Source organism: Tachysurus vachellii, chromosome 7 (assembly GCF_030014155.1).
Source record: "Tachysurus vachellii isolate PV-2020 chromosome 7, HZAU_Pvac_v1, whole genome shotgun sequence".
NCBI lineage: Eukaryota > Metazoa > Chordata > Actinopteri > Siluriformes > Bagridae > Tachysurus > Tachysurus vachellii.
Window position 1 is genome coordinate 12,615,857 of NC_083466.1, and position 21,795 is coordinate 12,637,651.

The 21,795-nt window shown below is 38.2% G+C and overlaps 3 protein-coding genes across 7 annotated transcripts in view; 2 read left to right on the forward strand and 1 right to left on the reverse strand.

Moving 5' to 3' along the window:
- dennd4c (DENN/MADD domain containing 4C) overlaps positions 1–8,303 on the forward strand; it is a 47,101-nt gene extending 38,798 nt beyond the window's left edge. For both annotated transcript variants that reach the window (XM_060874381.1, XM_060874380.1), the window contains exons 23-34: positions 49–1,130; positions 1,404–1,596; positions 2,334–2,440; positions 2,673–2,848; positions 2,986–3,162; positions 3,964–4,147; positions 4,272–4,382; positions 4,488–4,625; positions 4,782–4,899; positions 5,056–5,209; positions 5,634–5,698; positions 5,796–8,303. In XM_060874381.1, coding sequence (XP_060730364.1) covers positions 49–1,130; positions 1,404–1,596; positions 2,334–2,440; positions 2,673–2,848; positions 2,986–3,162; positions 3,964–4,147; positions 4,272–4,382; positions 4,488–4,625; positions 4,782–4,899; positions 5,056–5,209; positions 5,634–5,698; positions 5,796–5,932 — 2,642 coding nt within the window. In that variant the 3' untranslated portion in view covers positions 5,933–8,303. The remainder of the gene's footprint in view (positions 1–48; positions 1,131–1,403; positions 1,597–2,333; positions 2,441–2,672; positions 2,849–2,985; positions 3,163–3,963; positions 4,148–4,271; positions 4,383–4,487; positions 4,626–4,781; positions 4,900–5,055; positions 5,210–5,633; positions 5,699–5,795) is intronic.
- Positions 8,304–9,722: 1,419 nt separating this feature from the next.
- acer2 (alkaline ceramidase 2) lies at positions 9,723–17,421 on the forward strand. Of its 3 annotated transcripts, none has more exons than XM_060874383.1 (6): positions 9,723–9,857; positions 10,486–10,600; positions 12,000–12,141; positions 12,278–12,415; positions 15,244–15,381; positions 15,606–17,421. In XM_060874383.1, exons 1-6 carry the CDS (start codon positions 9,795–9,797, stop codon positions 15,790–15,792), a joined length of 783 nt encoding a protein of 260 aa, XP_060730366.1. In that variant the 5' UTR covers positions 9,723–9,794; the 3' UTR covers positions 15,793–17,421. The 3 variants fall into 3 exon arrangements, with proteins under 3 accessions (XP_060730366.1, XP_060730367.1, XP_060730365.1); XM_060874384.1 differs by having other exon boundaries at positions 9,742–10,122; XM_060874382.1 differs by having other exon boundaries at positions 9,743–10,244.
- Positions 17,422–17,980: 559 nt separating this feature from the next.
- On the reverse strand, positions 17,981–20,580 carry LOC132848561 (protein phosphatase 1 regulatory subunit 15B-like). Of its 2 annotated transcripts, XM_060874387.1 has the most exons (4): positions 20,357–20,580; positions 19,652–19,819; positions 18,901–19,531; positions 17,981–18,362 (listed from the first exon to the last, which is right to left on the reverse strand). In XM_060874387.1, exons 2-4 carry the CDS (start codon positions 19,801–19,803, stop codon positions 18,135–18,137), a joined length of 1,011 nt encoding a protein of 336 aa, XP_060730370.1. In that variant the 5' UTR covers positions 19,804–19,819; positions 20,357–20,580; the 3' UTR covers positions 17,981–18,134. The 2 variants fall into 2 exon arrangements, with proteins under 2 accessions (XP_060730370.1, XP_060730368.1); XM_060874385.1 differs by having other exon boundaries at positions 18,901–19,819.
- Positions 20,581–21,795: the final 1,215 nt, after the last annotated feature.

Below are 21,795 nucleotides of genomic sequence, written 5' to 3' on the forward strand. Positions count from 1 at the left end.
AAATCATCCTTCTGAACATAACTGCCATGTCTCATGTGAATTGTTTAGGTGGGAAACTGTTCACTGCTCACAGTAAGACTGAGGATATTACCCTGCCAGAGGATGAAGGCACTAAAAAACCAGACTCGTCCCAAAGCAGCCAGCAGCAGAGGGTCAAATCTTTTGCAGAGCGCAGCTGCAGTTTCAGTGCAGAGAGTAGAGCTGGCATGTTGCGAAAGAAGAGCAGTCTGGAGTTGAGTGTGGACAACATGGGCGCAGACGCCAAAATCCTTGCTGCTGTTTTTTCCGGTGGCAAGACTCCTCCTCCTGCTACAGCCTCAGCTCCAGTCTTTACTGACCTAGGGGTCGCACCTATTGTAAGCTTTGGCCTTGAGAAAGAGGTCGTTGAGGATATGGAGTTAATTCATTTGGGTGAGAAAACCGGCGAAGGGCAGGGCAAAAAGGAACAGACGGCTGAGGATGTCGTGTCTAAGGGCAGCACCGACGGATTGGGGAGAAGCGTGAGCAACTCTTCCTCATCCTCTAAGGCAGCAGAGAGAGAGGATGTAGAAATCGGAGCAGATCCTCTTTCCTTGCTGGTCTCAGAAAGCGAAGAAGCAGTGTCCATTCAGAGCCAAGAATCTGCACGCCTTGTCCCTCCAGTGGTCTCACGAAACCTGGCCGACGAGATTGAGATGTACATGAACCTGAAGAGCCCATTAGGAGCTAAGGCCTCTAGCATGGAACTGAACCAGGAGGCCCAGAGTAATGTTGATCAGGCAGACACTCCTGCCTGTAAGCAGTCTTTGGGAAGAAGGTCTAGCCTCCCTGCAGGCCCAGTAAAGGGCCCAGATTTACTAGAAACCCCTAAACGCAGCCCTGCTGTCACACGCTCTAAGACTTTTGCAATCAAGTCCCAGAAGACCCCTAGCGGTGATGTTCAAAGGTCACCGTCTCTGACTGCACTAGTGAAGTCATCACAGAGCGGATCTTTAGGCTCTGTCATCAACTCCATATCGGGCATCAAGATGGACGCCTTGCTTTCAGGACCTAAAGTGGATATGCTGAAGTCTGGCATGAAGCAAGCAGCTAACGTAGCCAGTAAAGTGTGGGGGGTCGTGGCCAATGCCTACTCCTATTCAGATGATGAGGTGAGCTGAAGGTTATTTTACTGAGAGAATTAAATGGAGACCAATTACTATACTAAAGGGGTCATATCATAAAATCAGTGGTTTTCCAGTCTTGGTCTACAGCGAGGCTGTTTTACTGACAATATATTGCTTTTTACACTCATGGTGTTAATATATTGGAAAGCAATATACATGGAAAGCTTTTTTTTTAATGAACTTGTTTATGGACAAGACATTGTGCTGCATTTGTAAGAATGGTTCATGCTTATCATACTAACTCTTTGCTACGTTCAGGAGGAGCAGAGCCAGCCTGGAGACAGCTTCCCTGCTCGACTGGAAGAGCAGCTAATGTCTGGAGATGGAACAGAGAGCACCGTGTCCAGAGGACTCATGCCCAACCTGGCCTCCAATGGCCTCACTCACAGCAACACCAGTCTGGGCAGCAGCAGCGGGAGCAGTGAAACTGGCCGGCCGCAACACACCGTGTGTGAGTGAAACGCAACGCACACACAAACACATCAGATGACTATGCGGTGTAAAAAGGCTTTTTGTTGTATACACAGAATACTAGAAGATTTTTTTTTATCAGATTTTCTTTGATAAAAGGTCCACTCCAGTATCTACCAACAAAAATCATGTTGCTCAGCTCAGGAAATACACATGGCCATGCTTTTGCCTTGTAGTCCATACTGCATTTGAGCACCCAATTGAACAGTAGTTACTGTTCTTGCCAAGTTACCGAGGGTGTATGTGTGGAGCAATAAATAGTGTTGACCGGTCAAATGCTCACAAAAGTACCTCGATCAATAACTAACACAAGTCTAACAACTGTTTAACTTAAGTATTACATTTCTTACCCGTGTCTGTATGTGCTTCACTGTCAGGTTAAAAAATGAACTAGAACCCCAGGTTCTGCTTAATCCTGATTGTGCCATTGTTGTGTGTTCGTGTCCGCATCGGTTCCGGTCATATTTTTATGTTGAATTGAAATAAATCAAAAATAAATCTCTCTTCATCCATTGTCTTATATATAATTAGATATGATTAGATATAGCAGACACTCAGAGTGCTTTATACAAGTGTATAGAAGTCTTTTAAAAACATATGTTCAAGCTAATACAAATAGGCCATGAGATTATAAGAATACCATAAGGAATAATAAAGAGGGTTTTGTTTTTTTGCAGATATTATGGAACTAACATGTTTGTTCTTTATGCTTTACAGCCATGACTCCTGGCCGGATGGCAAGGGGAGCGGACTCAGAGAGATCTGAGCAGAGCTCCTCTCATCATGCCAGCACTTCAAGCATCTATCAGAACTGTGCTTTAGAGGTGAGAGCAGCGCCCTCTGCTGATCATACTGCATTCTGCAGCTCCTTTACCCTGTTGTTTTTACCGTGTCATTTTTCTCTCATACTAAGAGCTTACTAGTGATTTAGCTCCAATTATTGTATTGCTTTTACACTAAGAAGTACATGAGCATCTGATAAGTAATTTGTAGTGTTATTGTGTACACTGTTACCTTGTTCCCTCATAAAGCAGTAATGTGTTTTCCTTCCCATAGGTGCTAATGTCGAGCTGTTCTCAGTGTCGGTCCTGTGAGGTTCTGGTGTACGATGAAGAGATCATGGCAGGTTGGACAGCGGACGACTCCAACTTGAACACAACTTGTCCTTTCTGCAACAATTCCTTCCTGCCTTTGCTGCATGTGGAGTTCCATGACCTGCGCCCTCAGTCTGGGTGAGCAAGACGGACAATAAGCCACTGAAATTGGTGTTTTTTTTTCATGCAGTCATGCAGCATAGTTTCTTGCCTTCAGAAGCATAAAGTTATTCATGGTTTTAACATTTACATTGTTCTTGTACGTGTGAACACAGGTTCTATGTGACCAGCACCTCAGGAGACAGTATCCACAGTGGCATCACGCAGCCTACAGCCTCCAGCTCTCAGGTAAAGATGGGCAGCCCCAGTGACCCTGCTGACCTCATCAACTTCTCTGAATCCCCTGAGAGCAAGGTGGATAGTGACGTCTACCAGACCGGCACACAGAAACTGTATGCTATTTCCTTATTTATTTCTGATGTATAAAGATGTGTAAGGGTAGTATATTATGATATTGAAGCATCAAATTAATGTTTTGGTGAGGGCATGTTGCCAAACACACACATTTTAAAGCATGTAAAATGCATTTCTAAAATATTAATGGTTTAAGTCTATATCAAACAAATTCTGTTACCCATTAGATAAACACTTATATATGATACATTGGTGTGTTTCTTGTGTTGTGCTTAACTACATTATTTTGGTTTAATCTGTAGACCCCATTACAAATGGTAGTGTAATTAAACTTTCCCTGGATTTTATTGCTGCTGGATAGAATTTGTTACCAGTAAATTAAACATTAATTTGACTTTCACTTGAACCTGACTAAACTGCCATGTGCATTCTCCTCTCAGAGGCACCTGTAGAGATTTACTTTCCAGTTACTTTCCTTGTACCCAATTATAAATCTGTGTGTGTTTGTGTTTGTACCCCAGTGATAATGCAGGGTGGTGTAAAAATGAGACATGCCATTTTGTAATTGTTTTAGCTCACAAAACCACATCTATTTAACAAGCTGTAATTTTAGACCTAATTTTAAACAAGGAACTGTTTATAAACTCTTTTTTGCCACGCATCAAAACCATTACATCATTTAAATCATCTTTTGCTCTAAATAAACTATGATTGGTGATTGTCTGGATGCCAAAATGCTATTACTGCAAAGATATAAAGTGTGTCCATGTGCCTTCCTAAACATCTTCAGACTGTTTTTTTCTCTCTAAAACTGTTTTTAAAACTTTGTATTTACACAGACTCGTGCCAGCACCTGTGATTTCGGACCCGCTGGGCCTGCTGGAGAGGCAGGCAGAGAAACGTGGCACGTCTCTGACTCGCAGTAACAGCGTGGGCGGGCCTCTACAGAGTCTGGACTCTATCCAGCGGCCCAGTCATGGAGTGTCCACCACTAGCCTGCCCAATAGCCTGCAGGAAATGGTGGTAAGTGCTGCTGGAAGTTCTGTTGTTTGCTTTGTCAGTAACAATTTGTGTTTAAAATGCTGAAGGAACAAAAATAACCTCTTAAGACATTTGAGATCATTTGATTTGTCTTCTCATATCACAGGACACGTTGGGTCAGAAGCGTCCCAACCCAATGCCAGTCTCAGTGCCTTACCTGAGCCCGCTGGTGTTAAGGAAAGAGCTGGAGTCCTTACTAGAAAATGAGGGAGATCAGGTACATGTTCCTAAAGAAATGTTTTAGTAAGACATTATTGGGGTTAAATTACTCCAGATTCTATATTGGTACAAATTATCACTTTGTTTATTGTATTTTCTTCAGGTTATCTACACTCAAAAGTTTCTCAGCCAGCACCCTATCCTCTTCTGGAACCTGATGTGGTATTTCCGCCGGATGAACCTGCCCAGCATTCTACCTGGACTAATATTGACCTCTGAACACTGCAACAATGGAGTACAGGTCGCTTCATTTTTTTCTTGTCTCTTACCTCTGTCACTATGTAGTGGAGGCATTTTCCAATTAAATCCTCAGAGCTCCTTAAGTGTTGCTTTCTAGTAAATCTGATTATGGTAATGTGAGAGCTAATGTGTTGATTTGTGTGTCTTGCTGATGCAGCTGCCTCAGACATCCCTGCCTCAAGACAGTAAGCAAGTATATGTGCAGTTACTGTGGGACAACGTTAACCTCCACCAGGAGCCCACTGAACCTCTGTACCAGCTCTGGAGGACTTTCTGTGAGTACTACAGGACAAAATATCTAATTACTAAACAGCAAAGATGAGCGTTGATCTATATCACCACAAGCAAGATAATCATTTTAGATTCTAATATTTTCATCTACAACAAAATACTTCGAAGGTTTTGAATGATCATTTTCATCTGCTTTGCAGTGAGACAGAAGGGTTCTTTGGCTCCCACGGACCACCAGGAGATACGGACCCTCCTCAACAGCATTGTCAGAAACATCCAGACCAATGACGTCTACGGCCCCATAAACCTGCTCCTTCGTGAGATAAAGCGACACCCGGAGGTCAAACGGCAGAGGTAAAAGATCAGCTTGCTCATTTTATCCACTCAAGCATGTATATGGGGGCATATGCTAAATTAAATGGGCCCTTTGTGTATGTGCATAATAGTGTTTTTGTTTTCTCCAGTGCTCTATTGTCTTTTAATGGGGTATTTGATATGGTAATTCCTTATAATAAAGATTCTGATGAATTTGTATCAAAAATGTATTTGAAACAACTTGTATGGGCTTTTAACCTTCTCACCATGCAATATTTTATACTTTTAAATGATTCTACTATTTAAAAGAGCTCTTATTTTAACATGTATATTTGTATTTAGTGTTTTATTTGCTTGTTTTTATTTATTTACACATTACTCCAGCCATGAATATAGCCATTGATGCCGACATGCTGTTATAAAGGAAACAACTAATAACTTCTAATGTTGTTCTTACCTATAGGAGTATATACAGACAAATTTTGTTCCTTTCCCTTGTTTCTTTGGGAAGGGAGAACATTGATGTTGGTGAGTAAATATTCTGAAATCTTTTGAGAGTTTGGAAAATCTGTTTCAAAAACAACCAGCTGTTGCAGCTCACTATCTTCATGTTTTGTATCTGCAGAGGCCTATGACCGGGAATATCAACTAGCCTTTGAAAAGCTGAGTCAAGAGCAGCTGAAAGTGCTCTCTCCTATTGACCGTCCTCCCTCCAACAGTGTGCAGTGGTGCCTCAAGTGCTTTGGAGCTCCATTCATATGACCTGGAATCTAAAGAGAAATCTCAATTCTCACCGGAAGCCAAGAGCTCACACATTTGAGACATGTTGGAGTGCACTCGTTCATCATAGTGAGGAACTTACTGACCCCTACTGTCAGGCCTCTTTCTCGCACCTTTACCCAAACATGGTACTTTATCATTCTCCAGATATCAGCTCCAGGCTTATTACAGTGTTTGGCAACACTAGTATGTTGCATATGGATATTTATTGGTGTAAATCTTCATGTCTTGCTATCAGCACCCATTTATGTTTTTTGGACCAGTGGTGGTAAAGAAGATGGAAAAGTGCTCAGTACCGTATCACTGTCTTGCAGCCCAATAGTGTCCATCCAAAACTACCTGTGGAACGAGTTCGGTGGAAGAAAAGATATTTTCTTGAGACTACGGTCAATGGTCTTGGATAATGTGCACTTTCAAAATTGCTATATTTTTTCAGTTTTCATTGTTTGTATGTATTTTTTTCTATGATGGGATATTCAAAATAGACTGCCTTTACAAAGGGATCTTGACCCATTTCTCTAAGTCACTCTTAAATGCCAAGCCTATATTACCAATGTAATTGACTTGACTGTTGCAGAGGGAGGATTAGTGTGTGTGTGTGTGTGTGTGTGTGTGTGTGTGTGTCGTCATTCGTTAGGAAGACTGTGGCAGCAGACAATCAGATTTTGTCATGAACAAGGTAACCTTATTGAGATCAGGTTCTGTAATGAACAGTAAAGTACTCTTACTGGAAGTTAGCTTTTATGCACCTTTGGACCTTTCATGTACATTTAAAGATACTCATGTTGTGAGTTAATTAATGGACGTTGGGAGTATAACTACTGAAAAGAAAGAATGATCCTTCATTTATTCAGACATTCTTGTCTTGAATAAAGTCATGATATTTTGACATCATAATCCCTTTCCATGTACATGTTCTTGAACAGTCCAGAACTATAGTATGAATGTACAATATCTCTCAAATATCTCAATACTTTTTTTATTATTATTAACATTTAATGCTATTGCTCAATACAAATGCATTTTCATTTTCAGTAGAGTCTCAAGTCTTAAGTTTCACGTTGCTCAAATGTGAGCCTGAGTGACTTCAGTAGGTAACAATAATTAGTCCCCTTAAGTAAGATGATCATTCAGCAAATCTCAGTAGTTCCTAGTGCCTTTTTAGTTAGGGAAGGTAGGTTTTACTACTAATAAATTAACATAGAGTGCAATCAGTCTGCCTTAATTTATTGATCCATATCTTTTCATATCCTTTTTGTGTGATTATTTGAAAACTCATGTAATGACAAATAGCGTCCCATGTTTTTAATCCTTGTAATATAATCCAGGTTTGTTTGGGGCAAGTTTGAATCTATTACATTGAGCTGTGCAGTGATGCATATGTATAAAGATGAATTGTTAGTAATCCAGTAACCACTGTTCTTAGCAACAAACATTTTGAGAATAACATGTAAATTAGTAAAAAATTTTCCCACGAGAAATTAATATTTTGGTTGTGGGAGTTTTGTAGTATTCAAATGAAAGCTTAAGAAACAATCACTTGTTGCAAGAATGTAAGAATGAAAAGGCAGTTTGTGTGAAGCGTGTTGATTCGAATGTATTGAATGTATTCTTGAATGCATATGGGACGGTGAGAGGACGTGGTTTCTGTTCTATTGTTTACACATTTTTAACATTGTAAGCAAACTAATCATAGATTAATCCCAGCGTTCATGTGAAATATGAATGTGATACGTTTTACTCACTAGTCAGAGCTGGCCTGAGATCAAACACTGTAATACTGCATCTTGAATATGGCCATAAATGTAGGTGAGACTGATCTAGGATCAGCACATGTCAAACCATATGTAACTTGTCATGCTATGTGACAACTTACAGATGTGACCTACTTCTGTCCAAAATCCACAATATAACATTCCAACATAAAAGATTCTCAAAGCTCATTGTAATATATCACAGTGTATACTATTTCCTAATGACAAACACCAACCAACCTGTTTATGGACAGACTTGTATTTTTCAAAGCTGATATTGCTATATTTACTGCAGTTAATATTTTAACTCCTCTCTGTTCGTATTTGTTTAGCTTTATCCAGTGTCTGGTTATGTGCACAAATGCAAAGCTGATGTTCTTCTGTTAAACGTATCCTGGTGGTGATGTTAAATAAAACAAACACAAGGATCATGTCTGCATCGAAATGTCTAGTGGGTGAATGACACACAAGACTACCATCTGGGGAAAAAATAAAGATCCAGGATCTACATGACAGACTTGTCTAACCCCTAGTGTCCTGAGAAATGGGTATGAGTTTGTAAAGCATTGTTATTCTCCAATAAACACTTTTTGTCTTAAGGCTTTTATTTTATATTTTATAAGCTGTGTCTTTAATAATTTAACACTTATTTTGGAATAGACTAGAAATCCATGCATTGCTTATGTAAGAAATTCCCATGCGTGTTACAAAGGAATATTTTGTTAAATGTTTGAGTTCTGTTTTAATGATCTATAATCCACTACAAGCAAGATTTGATTGCAATTATTCTGTATTTTGGTAAACTTAGTTTGTGACAATTAACAATGTCAGGAATTATAATTAGTCAGCATTTGAAATGGCTCAAAAACAATTTATCAAAGTCCTAAGACAAAAACAGGTAATTGTTCAAAATTCATTTATAACATGTAAGTCTGCTATTGATCAATGTTGTCGTCCATGGGATTTGTCACATGCATGTCACAGCAGATCAGAAATCTGAGTTTGTACAATAAAAACAAAATGAATGGCATGGTTTAACAAATGTGACAAACAAGTCATAAAAAAGTATGGAACAACCAGCCAGTAGTCAGTTACCACCTCTGACAATGATCACCGCTTCACATCGCCTGTGCATGCTTGAGAAGAGTTTTTGTATATTTTGTTGAGGGATGACATGCCATTCCTTCAGGGACCTGGCATGCTTGCACTCTTAACTGTAGCTGCTCCCAAATGTTTTAATGGGCTGGCCACTAGATCCTAGAGATGCCCTCCTCCTCCAAGAATTGTGTTGCCAGCCTTCTATGATGTGGGTGGGCGTTCATCCATAAGTACAAACTCTGGCCACCTTGCACCAGTATACGGTCGCACAACTGGTCTCGGTTTAATCTCTATACCGTTGGCCTGTCTGGGTGCCATTTTAAACAATGAGAAGCGGTGTCCTTCCACTCTTGAGATGTCTCCCCAAACCATGACCGTTGATCTGTGTAAACTGTCATGTTGTACAACATTTTGTGGCAAATTTCTCTGCCCGGGGCAAAGCCAGGCCCTCCTACGCATGTCTATGAGGTTCACACAGACCTGGGACCCATCTGTGAAGAGCACTGTACCCCACTCATTCAGTGTCTTCACATGGATAGGAATAGGTATATTGGGGGGGGTTAAATAGTACAAACTTAAATAGTTTGTATTTAAATACAAACTTAGAGACAGATTGTTTTGAAAAATATCTAGCAATGATAGGTTTAGGTGTAGGGCAGCATTAATGTATGTGTGTGTGTGTGTGTGTATATATATATAGTCTATTCACTCTTTCCCTTCTCGAAAGAATTTGTCAGAAATGTAAACACGTGACACAGTAAACGGCCTTAAAAGCCTATATATGGTTACTGGATGTTAGTGACTTCCTGTTGCACGCACATTGCACTAACTATATCTGGCATTCGTCCTGTTCCCGTGATTAAGGATGTGCGCTTTGTGTATGTATCGTTCATTCCATTATGTATGTTATATAACCTACAAACTTTGCCACAACAACTACCTGCTGCTGGCACGAGGCAAGCAGGAAACTGGGGTCGCTAACGTCAGTGCGCATGCGTAGAACACACGTCTGTTGTGTTGTTATCACGAGTGAAGTGGGAGACAGAGCGGTCCTCGTGAGTCGCACTTACACTTTGTGCTGGACACAAACATGACAACACGGGACGTGTCGTCTAACCGCACTGAGGCGAGCGAAACGGACCGGCGGATTAGAAAGACTTTAAATCCCTTGACTTCTGAGCTGTTACTCAGAAACTCTCCGCTCTCTTTGTGTAAAGATATTTAACCGACTGCGCTGTCTGTCAGTCAATCAGCTCACACCAGCTGCAGGTTGTTTACCTGTCCGAGCGCGAGGCTGTTGTACCTCATGCACGTGCGCAGGTGATTGACATTCAGACATGAATGTAGCTTTGTGGAATCAGCTCCAGGCTGGGAGCTCTGAGGTGGACTGGTGTGAAGGGAATTATCTCATCTATTCAGGAATAGCGGAGTTTTATAACACGGTAGGACTCTGCTCTACATTGTAGCCACGCTTTTCATCGTGGTTAATTGGTTAATCAATTAATAAACAAACAAACAAACAAACAAACTCGCACGCGCACTAGTTTAGATTAAAAGCTGCGTTTCATGCATTTCACCATGTCGGCTGTAGTTAAATATAGACTCCACAGACTGCGTGTGTCTGTAATATCTGCTGTCTGATTCACTGACTACTTCTCTTTGTGTATTTATATTTCTCTTCAGATAAGCAACTTTTTATTCTTCATTCTTCCCCCCATTCTGATGTGCCTTTTCCGTCAGTATGCCACGCATTTCAACAGCGGTATCTATCTGATTTGGACCCTCCTAGTGGTGGTCGGTAAGTTTCCCGACCTAAAGTAACCTCTGTGAGCTACTTGAGCAAGATTTGCTTGGCTCTAAGTAGCTGAGGTCATAACCTTTTTGTTGTTTTGCCTGTACAGTACTATTTTATTTATTTATTTATTTTTAATTATGAGTTGGATTTTTGGATACCAGGGAGATGGAAACACAATGGTGCAATAAATTACTGGATTTACTGGAAATGCTTGTTCTGCCTTCTGCCAAAACACACACCAAGCTGGTAAACTAGTTTCTGGCATCTTTTTTGATGACATGACTCACCGATATTAGTAGTTTCAGATTGGTAGTTTGATAGTTTTTCTAACTGTGTTACAGTGGTGTTATTGTCTCGACCTGTATTCTGTCTTGGCAAATGAAAGCAGCTTGGATCAAGTTGGATATTACAAATTACTATTACAAGGGAATGAGGAAAGAGGGACGTTAAAATTTCATAAAATCTATTTTTAAATGAAGGTTTAATGACTCCCCAAAGAGATTTTTTTTTTACTGAAAATATTTTCATGTCTCAGCTGGAGAAAATGTTCATTTTAAGGTGGCCATAAATACACCAGCATGGCCACAGTGACCACCTCAGACTGAGTGGAATTTGCTGGAAAACAACACTTCTGTCCTCCATCTGGTTTGTCATTCTCACACTGTTTGACAACACACTTCCGTTAGGACTTTATCAACACTGTGGTTACAGATGCTGAACTGTCAGCAATTTGACTGGTGTCCTTCATGCTGGTTGTGTTTCGGGTTTAAGTAGAGGTTCATGGGGGTAACTTCTGGTTTGTCTATATCATTAAACATTGTCAATCCAATTGGTACATGTGTACACACTTCCAGGGGATTGTCAACACTCCCAGGGGTTTGCCAGCCTAATCCTTTCTTTGTGCTTTCATTTTTGTTTTAGTTGAAAAATGTTCTTATTATATACCTGGGTGTATTTTTAGGGAAGTAGAATTGGACTTTATTTTACAACTGACTTTCAAAATTAAGGGATAGGACTATTATGCATAGTAGCAAACAGCAGTGTTTTTCACGGCCACATTTTTCTTGTTTGCTTGAGTAAAATGCAGTTCTTGACTCAGCCATGCAGAATTGCTGTCTGAATTGCTTTCTCTAAGTTGTTTGTGTACCAGTTATTGAAATTGCCTAAAAGTCATGTCTTAATACAGTAGCAGTATTAAATCAAATCTTCTTTCTTATACACTTTTTTTTTTTTTTTTTTTTTTTGGCAGGTTTTATTTTTTTGTGAGTAGTAAAGCAGGATCAGTTTGTGTGTTCATATTATTAATCCCACTTATGTTTACATGTGTACAAATGTTCCTAGAGAGTTAAAAACAATGTTTTGGATCGTTATGGAAAAGAAACTCTGTGTACATTTTCAACAGGAATTGGCTCCACTTATTTCCATGCTACCCTGAGTTTCCTGGGACAGATGCTGGATGAATTAGCAATCCTCTGGGTTCTCATGTGTGCCATTGGCATGTGGTTCCCCAAGAGATACCTGCCCAGGATTTTCCGAAGAGACAGGTGAGCTTGACTCAAATCTCGTGAAGAACACTAGTGGAGCAGCCACATTAGTTTTAGTGAATTTTACTCAAGATTGTATCTACACAACCCATTGTTCATCAGTATGGTGCATTTCTTGGTTCATCTGTTTCTCCAGATCAAGGTTTAAAATGGTTGTAGGCGTACTCTCTGGGATCACCACTGGTCTGGCCTTCATTAAGCCGTCCATTAACTCGATTTCGTTAATGACACTCGGGGTTCCGTGCACTGCTCTACTCATCACAGAACTTAAGAGGTCAGTGAGCCTAACTCTTTCCACGAAACATCCAGGACATGATATTGGCATCCCAGAGTCTTTTTTTATTCTAGTGTATTTAGTACATTTGCTTCACTAAATTAACTCAAAGAAGTGAAAATAAATGTAGTTTGACAAATAAATTATTTTACAATTATTACTTAAATATTACATTATAGATATCTGTTAAATATGCAGTGCAAAAACATTTGTATTTGCACATTTTTCATGTGAAGAAATCTCCATAACTGTTAAGATTTTCTCAACATTAATGTATGTATGCTTGACGGATTATTTGATCATAAACCAACTTTATCTATACCATGGAAGTAAAGTTAAAGATGGAAAGATTATTATATTTTTATCTAATTTGTATTGCTGCCTATTCAGAAGTTTTAGTTCAACTGGAGCTCCTGCACGTCAGGTTGTTCTAATAGATCTGAAATCACTAGTATGAGCATCATGAAGATCTGGAAAAGATTCAGTGTTTACATGTTTGGTATTACACTTTAGTGTAATGTTTGTACCACAAGTGTTCATTCCCAGTGCTCTGTTTCCTATAAATAATATAGCGTGATGTCATTTCTCTCAGAAGTTGAGGTCTAGTTCTTATCATCTAATTTGCTCAGCTGTGTGTAGCAGCCTGTATTTTTTTTATTTTTTTATTTTTTATTTTTTTTTAAATATAAGGGACTCTTTAATCTTAAGAACAAATCAGAAGATTTCATTGGTCTATATAAAGAGATGCTTTTATATAGCTGTATGTAATTTCTATGGTTTTCCCCCTTGTTTCTCTAGAGACTTAGAGATGTTTCTCTAGGTAAAACATGCACCATGTCAAATATAGCCATGCAAATTCTATAAGCCCCAGATGTCAGCAGGAAGTGTAGTCTCTGTATGGTTTGTTTTGTAATTGTGCTATCAGATGCAACAGTCTTTAAACTACACTCTTTCTTAATAAATCATATTAAATTATGGAACTTCCTGACTCTGCCCATCCTGTGTCCTACTCTTCCAGGAATGTTTTTCTTCCCTGCTTAGAGATTCCCTCTTCTTGGGTTTTTACCAGTGTGCTTTGGTTACCTTTCTTTGTTTAATATGTTTAATAGTAGAAATAATAAGTTGGAGATTAATAAGAAGATTGTTTTCTCTAAGACTTGGAAAGTTGTCTTTTTGAGGGATTTATGTTTAAATTACCATCGTAAATTAAGTTTTGTGTTTTTTTTTTTTGCATACAGATCCTAAATGTCTAAATGGTGATATCTTTAGATACATTTTAATGAACCTTTCCAACTTTTTAGTCTAGATTTCTGCCTTTGCTGTTCATTAACTTGCAATTACACCCTCTCTGGTGGAGTTTTGATTGGCTCGATGTCTGTTTCCTCCACTCCCTGTCTCCTGTCTTTTTCCTGATCTCTCACTGCTAGGGCATTTGGCAGACCATAATGTTCCGTCACTGTTAACCCCTCAGGATTTAGTGTCAGTTACTGAAGCCGACACACAGTTGACAACGGAGACTTTACTGGCGCCAACAAGCCTCCTGAAGGAATTTAAGCAAGTTCTTACAGGGGTCATGTCCTGGAATGGCTTGATTGTTTAAGATATAAATTATCTTTGACTGCTTCATGAACATGAAAATAAGAGCATTTAAGCAAAAGCTTTCTTAGATATATCGGAAACCTTTGCGTGTTTTCATAAAAATGAATCAATATAGTTGAACCTAAAATTGATTAAAAAAAAATTAACCTGGTTAACATTACCAGGCAGAGTCTGCTTTTATCAGTGTGAAAACTGCACATGAATGTTTAGCAGGTGCCATCATCGAGTCAGCATGTTCACAGTATCTGTGTGAGTGTAAGTCACTGACTAAGGCTTAAACAATGCTGACCGTGTTCTTCACAATCATCAGACTCTGCAGCAAGCAAAGTAAACTTCTTATTAGAAAACTGTCTCTGTGGGTGAGCTTTACATTTACTGAAAAGAACAAGCCTTGAACTTTTTTGTTTTTATGCCAACGGTCCTTTAACTGTCACGTTTACTTTGTTTATGATTTGGACCATGAATTATTGCATTTTATTTTAGTCTCATTTGTGGTTGCTGTGGAAGGCAGTTTTTAGTCATCCAATGCTTATAATTTGGTAACGTGGCTTGACCGGTAATATCTGAAAATCCAGAAAAATCCCTCTGTAATAACCAGCACAAACACACACTGACTGCTACGGTAGTAATCTAAACAGATCTAAAGTAAACTAATTCTAAGTAAAGCATTTAACCTAACAAAACGTGATAAGTTGAGACATGGATGTTCATCTGTCTGCTCTTTCACATTCATAGCTGCTGCTGACCAAAGCATTTAAGAGCCTGAAGTGTGGCTTTCAGAAGGAAACTGCATTTTTGTATTGGGTCTCAAAATAATTAGCAAATAAAGTCTTTGTTTTTAATTGTTTATAGTCTTCTTTTTTGGATATTGTTTCCTACTACTACTACTTTTCATACTAAATAAATGTAGCAGTTGATATTATTTACATTTGCATAAAATATTAACTCAAAGTTTCATTACCATGAGCCTTGAAAGTACTCTTGAGTAAATCATGTAATGCTTATAGTACATACTGTCCAACCCTAATAACAAACAGCAGCTACATAAACCTAAATAATTTGAACTGAAACACAGTATTTTGGTGTTTCTATGCTGTTGGTGTTTGTGTGCATGTTTGTGGAGATAAGAGACTTACTCTGGTGACGATACTATGCACAATACAGAGATATTACATTAACACTCGTCTGTTTTAAACTTGTCTTTGTTTATGCATGTGTGTGTTGTACAGGTGCGAGAATCTGCGTGTGTTTAAGCTGGGCCTCCTTGCTGGACTGTGGTGGACTCTAGCAATCATGTGCTGGATCAGTGACCGTATTTTCTGTGAGATGTGGTCATCTGTAAATTTCCCATACCTCCACTGCGCCTGGTGAGTGCACGGCTGGATCCACTCTGTATATGTTTACCATGAAGTCATCAACATTCAAGTAGCATGTTTGACTATCTGTAAGACCGGTGCACATCGATTAGCTTGTAGTGTAGGAATTGGTTATCCAATCTCACTCTTGATTGAAATAAATAATATTTTAATGGATACATATTTTTACATATTGATGCTTTTGATAATGAATCTAATGTTGTTTGAATTTGTAGGCACATTCTGATCTGTCTGGCCTCCTACCTTGGCTGTGTGTGCTTTGCTTACTTCGATGCAGCCACTGAAGCTCCAGAGCAAGGCCCGGTGGTTAGATTCTGGCCCAGTGAGAAGTGGGCCTTCATTGGAGTGCCCTACGTAACCTTGCTTTGTGTTCACCACAAGCCATCCATCAAAGTGACGTAATCAGCCAGCGCTGCTTAAAATATCAGATATCAATGCACTTTTATAGACTTAGCATTCTTGAGACTGAGGATTCAGTGGCTCCAGGAACTGTTTTGTTTGTATTAAATGATATACTTCACATTATATATTTATATTCACATTCATTATATTTATATACTTATAACAATGGTTCCAAAAATTAAAACAAATGCACCAAAAGAATATTTCTTGAATACTCTCAAGGCCCAAGCACAAATGAGCACAACTAAACACAGACATTTCTTTTGGTGTGTAAGGGAAATATGTTATTATCCCCTGAATGGTTTGTCACCAATACAAATAATTAACCCCTTGAGAATGCATATTAATCACTTTCTACAAATACTTTTTAATAGTGTGATTTAATTCTTTATACTAGAGATATTTTCATTGAGTGTAAAAATGTTAATGGTGAACTAAAATCAAAACATAATTTATCAGTATTCAACCAGTATGAATTATTTTCAGGATAAAGTCATTTTTCTATGAACTTTCATTTAACTGGGAACATGAATTAACTGGTCAAATATTTAGTCATATTCAATTGTGTGAACCCATTATAGGTCTGTGTGAAGGATAACAATGTGTTCATATTTTAGCTTATAGTAGTTTAAAACAAATCTTGAGCCATGTTATGCTGCTGTACTGCACACTGTACAGGGAAATGTATTGCATGAAACTGCATTATAAACAAGCGTTCTAGAAAAAAAACCGATTACATCAATTATCGGAGTTTTTATTAATGCTTTGTGTGTCTACATTTTTCATGAGGCAATGTCTTTTTGGTAAACAAATGCATGCTTTGTTGTATGGACACAGGAAACTAGTCTGTTTGCAGATAAACCATTCAGCCATAACATTAAAAGCATCTGCGTAATATTGTGTAGTTCCCCCTACTGCCAACAAACAGCTCCTAGACATTGAGGCTTGGACTCTTTTAGACATCTGATGGTGTGCTGTGGTATATTTGGTAGGACAATTATGGAAGGTACTAAATACTGCATACCAGGAACACCTCACAAGACCTGCTGTTTCATAAATCCCACCCCTTGTGACCTGGCAGTGGTTTCAATGTTAAGGCTGATCGGTATAGTTTCCATGTAATAGTAAAGTGTCATTCATGCTCTTGGAACTCATTCTACATGATACAATCTCATTCTCAACACAGTGTGAGCCAGGCTTGCAGTGTTTGGCTATGACATACTGTAAGCTGATATTTAAGTGCCACAGCGCAGCATCATTTGGAGGCCCAAGTGCCTCATTTTAGATTGATGTCTAAATCTATTTTGTATTGAAAAAAAAAAAAACTACTTACAGGACAACACAACACACAGCAAACTTTTGTCATCTCAAAGGAGACAAAAGGACACTATTTTTTCTGTTTTTAATTAAGGACTAAAGGTTTAAATAAAGGATTTTGTAGTTGCTGATAAATTGTAAAATTGTATTTTGCATAAATTAAATGATTTCTGTTTTATGTAATTAAAATATTCACAACTGCCATTGTTTAACGTAAAGAAAGATGCAGCATTGTACTGTATGTTCTTGTATGTTCACAGCTGTTATATCTGGAGTTTTCTTAATTCAAAATACAATGCAAGTGCTATTGGTTTTGCTGTGAGATTATTTTTGGTTTCTTTCAATCCTTTCATCTTATATATGTGGAATATTTCACTGAACAGTTGTGTGTAAGATTAAGACAGGGTAAATATTTCAGAAGTGGTTCTCTCAGTAGGTACCGGAAAGCTCAATGGTAGTTGAAACATAGCACACATTACTCAACTTTCACCAGCTTTCTGCACTACAACATGAAGGATTGTTTTCCTTTTAATCAGTGGATCTTAAAACAATCCCCAAACAGATGGTCTATCAATTTTCTTTATGTACAACACAGGGACAGAACAAAAATGTGGATCATGTAGAAGTAGTACAGATCAAGATATTCTAACCTCATAATAGGCATGTGCACTTATGAACAATATCCCACTCTGCATTCTCGCTGCATTGTGCTGTGTACAATGACTCTCCACTTCTGCTTTCTTTTTCCTGATCTGTCAGATGTACTCATTTCTGTCAGAGTTTAGAACAAATCCCAATACTACCAAATTGGCATAGCTAGTTCCTGGAGCAAAACATTTTCAGATAAAAGCACCAGACAAATGGGCAAATGTAAAAGTTCATGTAATCTTTATTTAACCAACAAAGAATGATTCACAGTGCAGTAACTTCAGTGTCTTGAGGTAAATATAATAGAACCATATAATAAATTATAGAAAAATAAAAAAAAAAGCTGCCATAATTTTACTACATTTATAGGTTTGCAATCACTGAACTTCTAAAATATGAGAGTGGCTCCTCAGTCTGTCCAAAACTCTGGCTCTGTGCTGAGCTGTGAGGCACGGGCTGATGAGCTCTCCAGCTTTCTCTACTCTCCTTTTGAAACGCTCTCGATCTCTCGCCATCTCCATCCAGCACGACCCATCTCGTGCTTCCTGGCTTGCAAATCCCCATGCCTCAAGGGTGTGTATGGTCACCTCCTCACTGAAACGCACCTGGAAATGACGAATTCAGAGTGAGAAACAAATTCTGACAAATAAATGTAAATAATGAAAATTAACACACCAACACGGTGCAGAACAAAACTCAGAAACCTCAGTAACGATTAGTAAACTGCATAATGCTGCGAGCAGACATTGTACTGGTTTTCCATGCTTTTGAGTGCATATACAAATTACACATGTATTTATTATACAAATTGAGTCCTATTTGAGCCTAATCATTAATTGTGACATTTTGAAGAAAAGAAATCATAACATTTTTTGTAGTCAAGAGCAGCTAAGTTGGAATTCATCATCCTTTCTTGTGACTTGCACACTGTTGCATCACTATCCTCAGCAAGCAGTGCTCTGTTTAGGAATCTTTCCCTGTAACCAAGACTTAATACTGCAAATATTCACTATTCTTTTGATGTATATACAAGTTGACAAACAGTCAGTCACTCAATTCTTATATCCAAATATCCCCCTGAATAGCTTTCCACCTGATTACATACAATAAACCCATGATGTAATATTGATGTAATAGACATACCTTCTTAGCTCTTTTCTTTGTATTCTGGTCAGGATTGTGCTCCTCAACCTCTCTGGCTGTGGGGCTGGAAGGTGTGTGGTTTTGTTTAACCTCTGATGCCTTTATTTTCAGTCCAGCAGGGCAGGAGAAGCAGAGTGGACTGTAGGGATCACTGTTGTTCAAGAAGGAGTCCCATAACTCGCTGTTCTCTGGAGACATCTCTGAATCTCCTTCGTCAGACCAATCAGAATCTTCTTCCTCACTCCATTCAGGTTCTGTCTCTTGATGATTAGAAGGAACAAGTTCATCATCACATTGATCACTATCTGAAGCTTTTACTTCAGCAGGGCAGGAGAAGCAGAGTGGACTGTAAGGATCACTGTTGTTCAAGAAGGAGTCCCATAACTCTCTGTTCTCTGGAGACATCTCTGAATCTCCTTCATCTGACCAATCTTCTTCCTCACTCCATTCAGTTTCATAGTCACTATGATCATCCTGCTTTTCAGACTGACATTCAAGCCAGTCTGTGAGCAGAACTTCTGCCCCTGCCAGCTGATCAGAATTGATCATTGCCTTCATTTGTGGATTAACAGTCGTCTCAAAAATGGTGGCCATTTTGATTTCACTGTTCCTGGTCATGACCACTGTTTCTCTGGTAAACAAGAACATGTTTATGCTTAGTAACTCTATACCAGTCATACAGTGATGTATGACTTTCCTGAAGACTTCACACAGAAAAAAGGAAATGTTCTGTAACACAAAATTGACTAACTTTCTCCTGTATGAACTGAAGGGTCGAATTTCAGTTGTCTTTGTCATGGTAGGAAAAAAATAATCAAGCTTCAAGGACAATAGCTTAGGGGTTTTGTGTTGTGGCCTCCAACAAGAGAATAGATTATTCAGAAGGGTAGAAAATGGTCCCATTGCTGTCACAATTACTCTGGAAGACAAAGTTAAAAAAAAAAAGAAAAGAAAAAAAGAAGTACAGCGTTAAAAACAGGGTCTTTCTAAAACACTAGAAAAATGTTGTACTGAAAATCTTAAAGAAAACCCTACATTCTTGTTTAATTAATATTTTGCAGTTCATAATCAGCCTCCATTTTACATTAACATTTCTATGTATTAATTTATGACACAGCTTTAAAGAATAAACCTCGGGGAAGAGGTCAAGAACATAGAACTAAGAATTTAAGAACTAAGAATCAGAGAAACCCCCCCTGATATTTCTGCTGTGAATATTCTAATTCTATATAAACAGATTATAATCTGGTACATGTTTAGGTCACTGGGTCACGGACATCACGTACACTGTGTGAAATGAGTCACGTACGCATGCGTGGTAACCATGGTTACAACCCATACATGAAAAGTTTTCTAATACCTTCGGAATAGACTATAAAACAACAACAACAACAACAACAACAAATGTATTTTCTATTTATATTTGAGTTAGACAGAACTGAGAAATATTTCTTACCTCTGATCAATAACAGTTCAGCCAGTCGCCTGTCTCGCGCTCCAGTGACGATTTCTAGCAGAAATACTATAACTGTTTAAACGATCAAAAGCAGTCGATGTATTCCGAGTATAAACCAGTGCCATAATGAAGTAATAATCCTTCGAATGTTTGTCTTTCGTCAGAAAGCTTCCTCGTTATATAGTATTTAAATCTGTTTTCGTGTTGGTCGGTGTCTCACTGTGGGCGACACGAGCTGTTTATATAGAAACCCGTCGTCTGACGTCAGCAAAAGTAGGCGGAGCGACGAATTTCCCAAACCAGGCAACCCGAAAGTCACGTGACCTGGACGTGTTTCGTGACGTTTCGAGAAAGAGACAGCAGCAGCTCTGTAAGGATTGTGGTGGAGTTTCGTCATATAAACATGGAAATGCGAAACAAAACCCAGCCTGAGAGACAGGAAAACAAAACACTGACTCACACCTCGTATAATATAATAAACCATTTTAATCCATTAAATATCTTGTGTTTGTCCTATTTATTTGTTTGTTGATTTTTTTTTTCTTAATTTTTTTTTACATTTTTTATATTACTTTTTATTTTAATTTTAGTTTTTTTTTTTTTTTTTAATTTTGTCTCTTTCTAGCTCTGTTTTTGTTTCAGCATATTTAAAGCACTATTGATTAATTAATTATGATTAATGTCATATTTTATTTCATGTCATTGTGTAAATAAAATATAAATAAATAAATAAATAAATAAATAAATAATTTAGAATTGGGGCTGGATTGCGTCATATCCATATTTGGAAAGTGAAATGCAAACAAAATGAACAATGGAAAAAGAAAATAAATAAATAAATGCAGTAGTGGTCTGTATATTAGATCTATTGTAAATCTGCCAAGGAATAAGAATTATTTATAATCATCAGTTAAGCTAGCAAAAATGCATCCAGCTGAGACGCAAAACAGGTAAAATAAAAATCTTGAAAAAGATTTTGGAGAAGATAATCATGGTGGAATATACCAGTGTAGTTCTTCTTTGCCTTAATATTTTTGGAATTTAATACTCTTACTTCATTACATTTTCAAAAAATAAACCCTTTTTTTGTATTTAATATAAAATTCTTATGGTCTCTGTTTGTGTCATTCAGCTAGGGACACTGTATACAACACATATCGAATATATCGATATATCAACACATATCGAATAGGCTCCAGTCATTTCAATTCAATTTCAATTCATTTTTATTTGTATAGCGCTTTTAGCAATGTACATTGTCTTAAAGCAGCTTCACTGAACATATAGAAATATAGTACAAAGAAATGAGAGATTACTACTAGACATATTTAATGGATGTGTATTTATCCCTAATGTGCAAGACTAAAGATTGTGGCGAGGAAAAACTCCCTCAGATAGAAGAGAAAAAACCTTGAGAGGAACAAGACTCAAACCCATCC

What these genes read in the sequence shown, in the direction of transcription:
- acer2 (XM_060874382.1), top strand. Translation starts at nt 10,140, where the DNA reads ATGAATGTAGCTTTGTGGAATCAGCTCCAGGCTGGGAGCTCTGAGGTG. An exon ending in TAGCGGAGTTTTATAACACG is followed by an intron (nt 10,245 to 10,485) that starts GTAGGACTCTGC and finishes ATTTCTCTTCAG; the next exon opens with ATAAGCAACTTTTTATTCTT. An exon ending in AGGATTTTCCGAAGAGACAG is followed by an intron (nt 12,142 to 12,277) that starts GTGAGCTTGACT and finishes CTGTTTCTCCAG; the next exon opens with ATCAAGGTTTAAAATGGTTG.
- LOC132848561 (XM_060874385.1), bottom strand. Translation starts at nt 19,803, where the DNA reads ATGGGACCATTTTCTACCCTTCTGAATAATCTATTCTCTTGTTGGAGG. An exon ending in CAAAGAAAAGAGCTAAGAAG is followed by an intron (nt 18,363 to 18,900) that starts GTATGTCTATTA and finishes CGTCATTTCCAG; the next exon opens with GTGCGTTTCAGTGAGGAGGT.